Source organism: Sinocyclocheilus grahami, unplaced genomic scaffold, assembly GCF_001515645.1.
Source record: "Sinocyclocheilus grahami isolate Dianchi unplaced genomic scaffold, SAMN03320097.WGS_v1.1 scaffold1000.1, whole genome shotgun sequence".
In the NCBI taxonomy this organism is placed as follows: domain Eukaryota; kingdom Metazoa; phylum Chordata; class Actinopteri; order Cypriniformes; family Cyprinidae; genus Sinocyclocheilus; species Sinocyclocheilus grahami.
Window position 1 is genome coordinate 703,284 of NW_015506179.1, and position 12,271 is coordinate 715,554.

A 12,271-nucleotide genomic window follows, 5' to 3' on the forward strand; every position below is an offset into this window, starting at 1 on the left:
CTTTTTTTTTTTTTTTTTTTTTTTAAGTTTGGAAGAAATGTCATCAGTAGCTTCCAGAATAAAACACAAATTATGTTTCACTCAAACACATAACTATAAATCGTAAATCCAGAGAAAGTGAGAATTCTCAAGTGGTCTCACAATTCATCTATTTCAAGTCGACAGATTGATGAAAATGTGCTTTTCAGACAGTGTATAGCCTATATGGATGACTCTAGCCTGTCATTATTGAAAAAAACGAGAGTCGTTCTTTTGATTCTGTGATGAAATGTTTTTGTGATAATCAAGCATATGGTCTGTCAGACTATATCTAGGTTCATCCATGCAAACATGTGGAAAATTAGGTCAATTCGGCAACAGTTTTGACAGCTTGTTCTTCGCCCAAGTTAATCTAGCTTACATGAGCGCATGAAGACGCATCACATCACATGCGCACACAAACACTCTGGCAGCTCATCCCACATCCTGTGTGACAGCATGCTATTAAACACACATCAACACGTCAGCTGTTCGCAAAGCACACACACACCTTTCCTATGAGCAGATGTGCTGCTCACACCAGGAAACACAGGAAAGACCAGAGGTGTGTGTGTGTGTGTGGATCTGAACACAATGCATGAAGAATCCAGTGCTGCGCGAGAGCAGAGTGGCAGTTTGTGGCGTGTACCACGGTATCAGGGCGTGTGTTGGGTGAATGCGTGTGCTCATAATATGGGCGACACAAAGCTCCATTCCTGTCACACCTTACCGGCACAAAAACACTCTCGGCCCTGACTAAGAGCTGCGTCATGTGACGGATGGCCAGCCGGCTGGACACTCTCACACCCTGTCCTTCAGCCCATGGCACTTCTGTCCACAAGACTCTGCAGGTCTGTCTTGAAGCGACTGGTATCAGTGATGAACAGCACAATGTGTGAGTGAGTGAACCCTCTTCTCCATTATGAAGCAGTGGTAATGGTTTGGGAAGCAGGGGAACCTGTCGAGTGAGTGCACTTCAGAGCCGCACCCTCAGCTGCTCGCTGACAGACCCTTCATTCACCATTCACGGGATGAAGGAAAAAATGCAATTCATCAAAAACTGACACTATAGAAAAAACCAAAGATTCATGTTAAATTATGAACTCCTATTGTGTTAAAGAATTCTTCCTCCCATTGTGCCACATTGACCAACATACTTTTGTTGAAAAATGAGTAGCTCAGACACAAAATAAAAATATTTCCTAGTCATGATTACATGTAGTGACTATATGCACACTGAGATGCAAAAAACGACAAGTAAAAACAAACAGTATCTAACATTATTTGCACTTGAAATGGGTTCCTCACACTTATTTTCACTGCTGCAGCAGGCTAGTAACTGAGATCCAAAAAACGAACAACCAAACACCCGTTCACAGACTTGGCTAGATAAAGAAACAGCACATCCTTGGATGATTCAGAAGACAAGTCTTCAGTTTCAAGTAAACTGACTCTTAAACTTCATTGGCTCTCATGTATTTCATATTTTAGTCTTTGGGAAGCTACAATAAAGGTTTTCTGTTTTCAAAGTGCTGGTTTTTGGTGAATTGCGTGGAAACCAATGGCGGTCAATTTGACCCCAAAACAAATGTCATAACAATTTTTGTACATCTATGTGTCGAAAACTTGCATTCATATTCATGACCCTAAATGAGGAAAAAGTCACACGATTTCAAGCAGAAATAAATAGTTCAATCAATAATCAAGCAATTCAGTTTGAATGTGGGTCAAGTTCAACACAACAGGAGGGCTAAAGAAATAATAAACTAATAAATAAACTAATAGACTTAAGTTTGAGAGCATGTAAAGGACAATTACATTTCTTCTTCTTCTTCGTACATATGACAGCCTCTCACAGCCTAAGCACATCTAAATAGAAACTAATTCTTCAGCATAACTAAACATTAAACATTTACAAGGCTTTATCTTTGCTGAAAACACATAAACTAACACTTCATGTCGACATTTACTCCCCTGATATGGTTTCATGCAAAGCAAGCTGGGAACTACAGAGCCACTGCCCATTAGTTATGTCAATAAAAACTGTTCATGTAGTCCAGCACAAAATGATTAAGCTAACCTACATTTTACAATTTTAAGTGACTGAACATAATGCAATTCAATTGTGGCAAAATTCTCAAGAATTATGTGGCTATATTATTCTTACAGCTACTCTACTTATATTGACTTTTAAATAGTGTGCAGTGTGTCAAAGTCAAACATGCTCATATGAATAGCTCGATAACCAGCAGTTTCCATCCTCTTTGGTCAATGAAACCATCACACACACACACACACACACACACTGAGACACACACACACACACACACACCCACGCACACACACATACACGCACACACACACACTGAGACACACACACACACACACACACACACTCACACACACACACACACTCACACACACACACACTGAGACACACACTCACACGCACACACACACACACACGCACACACTGAGACACACACACACACACACATACACACACACACACGCACACACTGAGACACAAACACACTCACACTCACACACACACACACACACAGACTCACACACACACACACACACATACACACACACACACGCACACACTGAGACACACTCACACTCACACTCACACTCACACTCACACACACACACACAGACTCACACACACACTAACACACACACACACACTCAAACAACATGTTCACAAAGTGCAACCCCCACGCGACACAAGTGCAGCGCTCACTACTTAAAATGTTCACTTCCTCTGGCTTGTGACACACAACTGATGCACGACAGCATGAGACATGTTCACACACTTGTTTCAGTGAACCCTTCTGAGCCACCTAGCTAGACAGCACTGCAGGCATCACAGCTGAGCACTCGTTGTGAGGAGCGCTCTAAACATCCCTTTTGATGGCCACAATCTAAGACAGCACTGCATGTTCACTTCACTGTGAAGGCAAAGCCAGAATGCATTGCAACAAGTGGAAAAAAAGTAACCGATCAAGAAGATGGCTGTTGAAAAGTCACTTCACACAGTTCTCCTAACCAACTTTAGCATGGCAGAGCAGTTAATTTCACATTTAAAATGTACTAAACTACCAAACCTCTTCATACAGTCTCAAATCAACTCATAACACTAGCAAAGGTACAAACATATACGTAAAACAGAGGGAGCATCAACAGGAAGCACCATACAATGTTTTCTCTGTTCAATGTCTTTACAAATCAAGAATGAGACTCTCTAGTGTTCAGAATTCACTGCAGTAAAGGTTACACGCTCCATGTTTACATGACATTATTCCTAAATTCACCCTTTTGCATTAATAGAAATGAAATCGAGAGGCTGAAGTCCGGCTCAGATTGAGAACGAGCTCATTAAAGTCAGGCTGCATTCTGATTGGCTGTCAGTGTTTTTATCGTTCATCTGGTCCGTTATCGGTCCTCTGTGTCGTTATCGTTAGAGTTGTGCTGTAGACTATTTTTATTGTTATAGTTATTGTCTGTGGTGTGAGCAGCTTTAACACCTGTGCAGGTGTTCATCTACATCTTACTGTTTTGATAGTCTTTCATTGTTTAGATTCAGAATATATTTCAATATGGCATTACTGTATAAATGCAGCAAACTGCTGTCTTATTCAGCTTTCTATTATGTTAAGGCTTAACAGTTTAAGTATGTAAAGGCATGCAGAGTTTTGGTGTTTTTTGTGTTTCTGAGTGAGAAATGAATCCAAGTGATTTGAAAGATGCTTTTGTGTCAAAGCAATGATAATTGATCCACAGTTTAGCCAAACAGATGCTGTTGTGCTCATTGAAAAACTGACCTAAGTATTGAGAAACAGGTCCTAGCCATTGTAAAAAACCTGAACCTTCACTTTAACCCAATACGTGTATGTGCGCCACAAATTGAGATGTTAAACACCAAACTCAAAGTGAGTCGGTCTGCCGTACAGTGCATGCTAGTGTGTTGGTAACCAGAGCTCCAGATTCATTCTTCTGCGCTCTTACCTTGAGTTCCAGGCTCTCGGGATCCTCACTGCTCCCCTCGTCCAGGTCGCTGTCTTCATCCTGCGTCGAGTCCCGTTTGTTGCCGGCGGTGACGCATAACTCTGTGTCTGTGGCAATGCTGTCGTTCCTGTCCTCCTCCTCGATGGGGTCCTCGTTCGGGAAGCCCTCGCTCTCTGTCCCGCAGGAGGGACTGTCAATCCCACTGTCCCGATTGGGGATCTTTCCGCTTGCCTCCGTCCCCTCGTGACCCTGTGGCCGCTCCTGCTCACCGTCTCCATGTTTACCGCTCCCTTCATGCTGCTCGCCGTCTATGTCACTGGGATCATTCTCCAAACCGCTTCTGGAATGTCTTTGATGCTCTTTTTGAAGTTCGTCTGTAATCTCTGCGTCATTGGCAGAGTCTGTCTGGACGGAGTTTAAGTTGGACAATCTCAAAAGCTCGGAGATTTCAAATGCTTTAAATGCAAGTCCATCCTCAGAATCCAGCACTGCTGCCGGCGCCGGGGACTGCATGAGCGGAGGCTGACCGCTGGCATCCGGCTCTCGAGTGGCTGGAGGATCCATGCCGGCTCCCCAATGGAGGTGGTTCCTCCGCTGGAGACCCAGAATCAGAGACCTTACAAGATCAAGGAACAATCAAGGTCTAAAAAATGTGTAGCCTAAGTTTAGCCTCTTGCCAAACGTGTGTAACGTGTGCCCCGTTTACACCAAAAGATGTTTTCAGTGATAGTTGAGCAGTTTACACCTGGTCCTAACATGCATTTAAATGCATCTCCTGTGACCACTGATTTTACTGAGATATTTTCATCACACTCTACAGCACTTTCATGAGAGAGGTGGACGGATACGACTGAATGAATAAATTCATTGCACTGCTTGAGTGAGTGGGAAAGTAAGCAAATGGAAACAGTGTTTGGCACAACACCGTGAAGCTGGAATCGACTGTTTTGTTGTGCTTTCTCAAAACACATCCCATAATGCTCACGTGTGAAGTCAGTGGTTAGCAGGCTTCTTTTTGTGGCTGTTGAAACACATTCGACCCCTTGAACGTTTACATTACTAAAACAATCCAGTCGATGCATTTCGACTCCCTCTGGAATTGGTTATAAGTGAACAAACTCCAAACATTTTAGACCCCGATTGCACCTGCATTTAACATCATCCTTGTGAACGGAACAAAGAAAATGTCTTAATAGCAGGGGCCGGATGCATAAACTGTCTGCATAAGAAGTTGCTCATCTAATCTTATTTCTTCAAGACTGGTCATAACTTTTAAGTCACAAAAAGTTAGACTGGTCTCATTTGAATCTGAAAAGACTGATTAAAACTTGGCTAACTCCTAGTTAGTCAAACTAGCTCTTAAGGCATAGCCTGACTGTTTATGCAACTGGACCCCGATATAAACACAGGGCATTACAGATAAATAACAATCGGTAACACTTAAGTTAACATTACTTAATGCATTAACTAAAGTATTTCTTTTTAATCTTTGTTAGTTAATGAAAACACAAATGTTGTATGTTAGTTCATGTTAGCTCAGGTCCACTAAGATTTTAATAATGTATTAGTAAATGTACTGAGATTAATAAATGCGTTTAGAAGCATTTTTCATTCTTAGTTCACATTAACTAATAGAGTTAACTCAGAGAATCTAATTGTAAAGTGTTACTGAACAAACATACAAGATTTTCGTATATTTTTAAATTGAAATGCGAGTAGTTTGACTGTGCAAAACCCGCTGCCACAGTGCCACTGATGCGCTACACACCCGAGTCTGGCCTTCTTCAGTTTAAGTCTACAGGATTTTATGCCTATTCTGTTGTGCACCAGACAGAAATCACAAGCCCACTCGATTAGAAACATAACCGCACATCTCTCTTCAACAAAGCCACATGATCTGAGGCATCATCCGAGCCGCAGCACACACCTTATTGACGGCTAGAGGTTTGTTCGAATCCCTCATCCTCAAAGCACCACCATACACCCGATTAGATCTTACCTGGAGCTGTGGAAGCCCTGGATGAGTCCTGCAGACGGGACTCTGGCTCTCGGAGGGGGGCTGGGAAGGGGTCGGCGGGGCGCTGGGGGGACGGGACCCCGTGGCAGCAGGTGCACAGGCTTAGGGGGCACTGAGAGAGAGAGAGAAGACACTCAGACCAGCTCTATCTCCATCACAACAGTCCCATTCCACATCCTCCGCTCGCAGCCCAGAGATTCACCCTCCATACTGATCCTCCCAATCCACCCGCCACACCAAAGTCGTATGCAAGAAACCCAGAAAGAGTAGAAGAAAGATGGAGACACTTCAGCTGTCCGAGAAACTGGCAGCTTCCTGAACTGAGAACAGGAAGTAGAGATGAGCATGCGAAAAGTGCTGCGGTTACACAGCAACAGCAAACACACAAACATAACCCCACACACACACACACACACACACAACAGAGTCAAGAAGATAAAGTGTGTACGTGCATGAGTGAATAAACTGCCTCAAATCAGTAAGAATTTGTGAAGTGTATATTGGATGAGTTGCATATTTAGAACTGAATGAAATATAACTTCAATGATGCCATTTTCAAGCTGAATTCAGGAAGCAGATAGTGCTGTGCGCACTTCCTTCCTCTGTCTGTTTTGCACTATTTGAAAGCCACAAAATATCCATGCAAGTTCACAGTATCACAAACACACATGCATGCTGGGAACCCCAAAACAGGACCATTAACACACAACAAAATCATCCTTTTTTCAAAAGACTGTTGGTATGAATGACAGTAAGATGTGTTTAATACCGTGGGGTTTCTGTGCTCTGGGCGTCTTGGGTGTGGCTGAGGGAGTGGGGCGTGGCCTCTGTGTGAGCTGGGTGGGGCATGGCCTGGAAGGGGGCGGGGTTTTCTTCTTCTGAGGCTGCTCTACAGATCCACAGGAGTACTGCAGCGCTGCTGGAGACAAATCTACAGACAAACAAACAAAAACACAAAACATGAACGCTTATGTGATGCCACAGATTTGATCTGATGAAATCTACCAGCAGCCTAGTCAAAGGATAATGCAGAGTTTCTATGTTCAGATATTTTAGTGAACATTACCCAAATTCTTATCAGATTATATGAATTCCTCCCCAAAAAAAGTCTTATTTTAGCTGACTTTTGGTTGGTTTGTTTGTAAACAACAGCTTCCTGGTTTCCTTGTGCATATCATGAGAAAGTTACCAGCTTTAATGTTTACCATGAGTTAGATTGTCATCTAAATGTGTTTTGAAAGTGCTGTGGCTATACTTCCACATCTGTGGATTTTAACATTTTTACTGAGGAGTGTCTTGACCCGTGGACTTCCACTGTAAGTGTACTACTGAACACACAACCTAGGATAATTTTTACAAAATGAGGAACGAGTCTGAATTATTTTCTGTGGTAACTACCACCAGAGATGTAATGAACCCAGAACACTTTTTGATAAAAAATTGTTAAAAACAAAACAAAAATAAAAGCATATGTGAGACATTTCACACAGACTAATTACCATGCTGCTTCTTTACAGAAGCTATATTATCTATATTTCATCTATATGATTTAATCTGTGTAATTCTATATTACACATTATTTCTAGCAGCTGAAAGTCCAGGAACTTCTCAACTCGACCTTCATCACGACCAGAGAGACAGCAGCCATCGCCTGAACGATCAATACAGACACAATTACATCCCAAACTCACCAATCGCTCTTCACCACAGCACACAGAACTACCTCGAATGATTCGGCATTTGCATGTGTTTGCAGAAGCGTTCAGACAGTTTTTAACTGTCAAAACAAAACATTTGACAGGACAAAAACTCAATCTGAACACTTCATCATAAAATCAGTGGGCTGACGTGTGAGAACCTCAATGCACACACCTGCTTCCCACAGACAGAAAATCATGTCAGTAGTTTCTCCTAAACAATGAGATGAAGCGGTGACCAAATAAAAACCATCATCTCAAACTGTGCATACAAGTGCCAGGATAAAGTCTGACTTCAAAGCTACGAGATCCCAATACCACCTCAAACATCAGATATGTTCATGCTTCTAAAGTGGATACTTAAATGAAATTACTGTGATCTCTGATTACTGATATCTCCAAGTCTTGTGAGCAGTAACTTTGAGCAATAACATGTTAAAATCACAAAAAGAAAGAAATGACTACAACATGAGACTTACTGTATGCTCTGGTCCAGATCATATGCTTCTCTCCTCAGGACTGATTCAGTCTCTCTCTCTCTCTCTGTGTGTGTGTGTCTTCAGCCTCCTCCCTGTTACCTCATGAATATGTAAAGCACACACACACACACACCTGGGACAGGTGAGAAAATCTGAGCTGGCACTGGCTGCACCTGCTGTTGTTAGTAGTGCTGAACTCCACCTGCCAAACCCACTTCACACGCAACTCTCTCTCTCTCTCTCTCTGTGTGTGTGTGTGTGTGTGTGTGTCTGTGTGTGCTCAGCTATAATCTAGAGACACAAATGAACTCAATCTGACTAAACCTTCCTTTTACAAACATTCAGGAGCTTCCATACATAATAACATTGTTTCAGTAAGGCAAATGTGACCCTATTCACTTTCTACACACTCTGGTTTAATTATGCACAATTTATTAATGCATGTTATTACAAATACAAAAAAAGGACTCATAATCTTGCAACAAAAAAAAACTAGTTCCAGCTGACATCACCAGTTTCTCATTGTTCCACCATCTGTCATAGAAACACTGCTCCCTCCTCATGGATAAAAGTCCCACACTACATTTATTTCACATTGAATATTCTGTTTTACTGGAAAAAACTATTATATACATTTAAAAAAATTATGTACATGAGACGATCGTGAATGCAGTTCCCTTCCGAGGGAACTTCGAACTGCGTCCTCTAGGGGTCGCTATGGGGAATGCCTTCAGCGTGACCGGTGTCTGAAGCATACATCTTAAAACAACAATAACATTGGCTGGCTACAGACTATGACGTCATTACCCAGCGCAATCACAGTATAAAAGGGAACCGAAATAACACGTCATCCCCTTCCTCATCTTCGTGACTGTTTTGTTTGAAGCGTGCATTCCGATAAGATAATGTATCTCTTCTCTTTAAACCATGGCGAGCACTAGTAAGGCATTTAAGAAGTGTGTGGATCCATGTCCTTGTTATTTGACACCTGATGATGCACACGATCTTTGCGTTTTTTGTTTGGGTGAAGAGCATGCGCGCAATGTCCTAGAGGGGGCAATCTGCATGCATTGAGCTTTTTTCTATGAAAAAGCTCTGCTCTTGTTTGTCTCTCTTTTCGAGGAAAGAGGGACAGCCATCAGCTCCCCATGGTTCAGGACTCGCCGCTGCTGAGGCACGGAGGAAAATTAGCTTGTGGGGATCGCAGGTGGACCTGGCTGATGAGTTGAGAGAGGGTCTTTCCCTTTCGCGCTCATCAGTCGTGGACGAGAGTGAGCTGCTGGATGACCATGCTATTTCTCTTACATCGTCTGTTCCAGCGGCTAGTGCTCTGCTGGCTCCAGGCCAGGAAGAGCAGGAGATGTTGGATAAGGATGAAAAAGTTGAGACTGAGTCCTCTCATTCCTCCTGCCCTGCATACGCTGAGTTGCTTGAGGCTATGGAACGCGCCGCCTTGATGAGCGTTATCTTTCTGATCATAACCCTCCAGCTCAAGTGAGCCTTCCATTTGAAAAAGTCCGTATTCATCCCGCATCCATAGGTTTCAGCATACTAGTTATGCCAATATTGAGGGGATGCGTGAGAACGGTTATGAGAAAATGCCCCCTATTGAAGAGACGCTCGCCAGCTATCTCTCTGTGGGTGAGACATCTTCTCTTAAGGCTCCCTCCCTGCCGTCCAAACCCTTTCAGGATACATCTCGTTTGAATGGCAGGGCATACGCAGAAGCAGGTCATGCTGCAGCTTCGTTGCACACTATGGCGGTGCTTCAGGCTTATCAGGCTGACCTGTTGAACGACCTGGTTAAAGGCCAGGGTTTATCCCCTGATGAGATGGCTGAGTTGACCACAGATCTCACTCTCTGTGCCACTAAGCAGACCACTACTGCCATTGGCAGATCTATGGCGGCCATGGTGGTTACGGAGAGGCATCTGTGGGAGAACCTGGTGGATATCGGGAGGAAAGAGAAGGGCTTTCTCCTTGATGCGCCCCTTTCCCCTTCTGAGATTTTTGGCACTTCCGTCAAGACGGTGGTCGAAAAGTTTAAGGAGGCCAAGACGCGCTAGGCTGCCTTTAACCCTCTGAGGTCGATTAACGCGGATACGCGTTTTGAGGCATCTTCTCCTGATCACACCGAAAATAACTTAAATTACACTTTCAGTTTTGATCTTACAGATAAGAGCAATACATTAATCGAATCTGTAAAGGGTCTACTTTTATTTGTATACACACATAATAACAACAGAACTTTGTGCATTTATAAAATAAAGAAAACAAACAGGGTGCGCAGTCTGCCGCCTTGGTCTGCGTATTAGCAACTGAAAAAAGCACAAATGTCAGGACATGTCAAAACTTCTCCAGGGCCCAAAACACCCTCAGACCCCAGAGGGTTAAATCCTTCAATCCACGAAGGTACAGGTCTGAGCCCAAACAACTAAGGGGTCCTGGCCCGTCTTGATCTAAGGGTCAGAGACGGGCACAGAAGACTAGCGTAGCGACTCGCGCCCCTCCCTCACCTTCAGGTAGGGGTCAAAGGGTAACAGGCAAGATTTGAGGGAGGTGATCCAGATGAGGCGTTCTCAGCGCTCTCATCCGGACCAGAGTAAAACCTAAAAATCTTCTCACGTCCCTTCACGAGTTTTCACATCTGCTCTTATCTTCCTTCCCTTAATTCCCCTGAAGCCACCATCCCCTCTACCTGAGGTTAGGTAGGAGCCTCCTGCGCTTGCAATACAGTCTCTCATGGTGGACCTATGATGTTTTGGTTAGTTTCTATGTCCCATAGAACTACCTACTGATATAGTCCGGACCCAAGGGCTCTTCGAGCTTCGCCTTCAGATGATACCCGTGAGCTTGAGTCATGCGCAGGAGCCGTGGTTGGTGAGAATGATCCATTTCATCTATCTATTGCTAGTTTATGTGAATACACTAACTAGTTTCTACGCAGCGTTACTTGGATCCGTTTCTGTTTTCTGACTGTGTTTTAGGGTTAGGACCTCTGCGAGCACCTCCCCTGCTAAAGTCAGAACCTCTCGCTGTTGACTGATCATGGTGATGGTAGCTCACCCGTCGGTACTGGATCCAGGCTGGATGATAGCCCTGCATCTTCGGCTTCATGCTTTCTGGACCACGCAGACAAGTCGTAGGGCCTCTGCTAGAGCCCTTTTAGCTGATCAGGTCCGCAGTATAATGCTGCAACTTCAGGACCCGCGGGTCCTCCATTCGGGTGAGCATATTCGGAGTATAATGCTTCGTGATGTGCTCCCTGATGTCCTGGCTGGGTGTTTGCTTCAAGAAGGTCCCCCTGGGGTCTCCTGATATTTGAGACATTCGCTCAACCATCATGCATGCTCTCTGAGCTAGGGCTCCTCTCGCAGAGGCTTTGAGTGGCCCAACACTCTTTAGTTCCACTCTGCAGTTCGATAGACGGTCAGGCCAAAGTTAGTAAATAAATCTTTTTTTTATATAAAGAATAGAATTAGAATAGAGAGTGCTAGAGTTAGAGGGTCAAATAAAGATGGAAGAGATGTGTTTTTAGCCGATTCTTGAAGAAGGCTAAGGACTCGGACTGAGTTGGGCAGGTCATTCCACCAGGAGGGAACATTTAATTTAAAAGTCTGTGAAAGTGATTTTGTGCCTCTTTTAAAGCGATGTTCACTTGTAGAACGCAAGCTTCTAGAGGGCACATAAGTCTGAAGTAATGAATTTAGGTAAAGGGGTGCAGAGCCAGTGGTGGTTTTGTAGGCAAACATTAATGCCTTGAATTTTATGCAAGCAGTTATTGGTAGCCAGGGCAAATTGATAAACAGAGGTGTGACGTGCATTTTTTCGGCTCGTTAAAAATGTATCTTACTGCCGCGTTCTGGATTAAGCAATATGATGCAATATGATGGCGCCGACGCTGATGGCTGAACCTCCGCTCTCTACCCAACAAAACAGACGAATTCCTTCTGCTCTCCCGGACAAATAAGGATTTTTCTAACTCTGCTGCTCTGTGTTTCACGGAAACCTGGCTGAAAGACGCCATTCCGGACAGCGCGTTGAGT

The 12,271-nt window shown here is 43.7% G+C and overlaps 1 protein-coding gene across 3 annotated transcripts in view; it reads right to left on the reverse strand.

The window, feature by feature from the left end:
* fgd (faciogenital dysplasia) overlaps positions 1-8,565 on the reverse strand; it is a 34,326-nt gene extending 25,761 nt beyond the window's left edge. The window contains exons 1-4 of one of the 3 annotated variants that reach the window (XM_016250637.1): positions 8,226-8,565; positions 6,819-6,980; positions 6,032-6,161; positions 4,033-4,648 (exon numbers count right to left, since the gene is read on the reverse strand). In XM_016250637.1, the coding sequence (XP_016106123.1) occupies positions 4,033-4,648; positions 6,032-6,161; positions 6,819-6,980; positions 8,226-8,247 (930 nt within the window). In that variant the 5' untranslated portion in view covers positions 8,248-8,565. Of the gene's footprint in view, positions 1-4,032; positions 4,649-6,031; positions 6,370-6,818; positions 6,984-8,225 lie in introns of those variants that run through there. The other 2 variants (XM_016250636.1, XM_016250638.1) reach the window with 2 other exon arrangements.
* Positions 8,566-12,271: the final 3,706 nt, after the last annotated feature.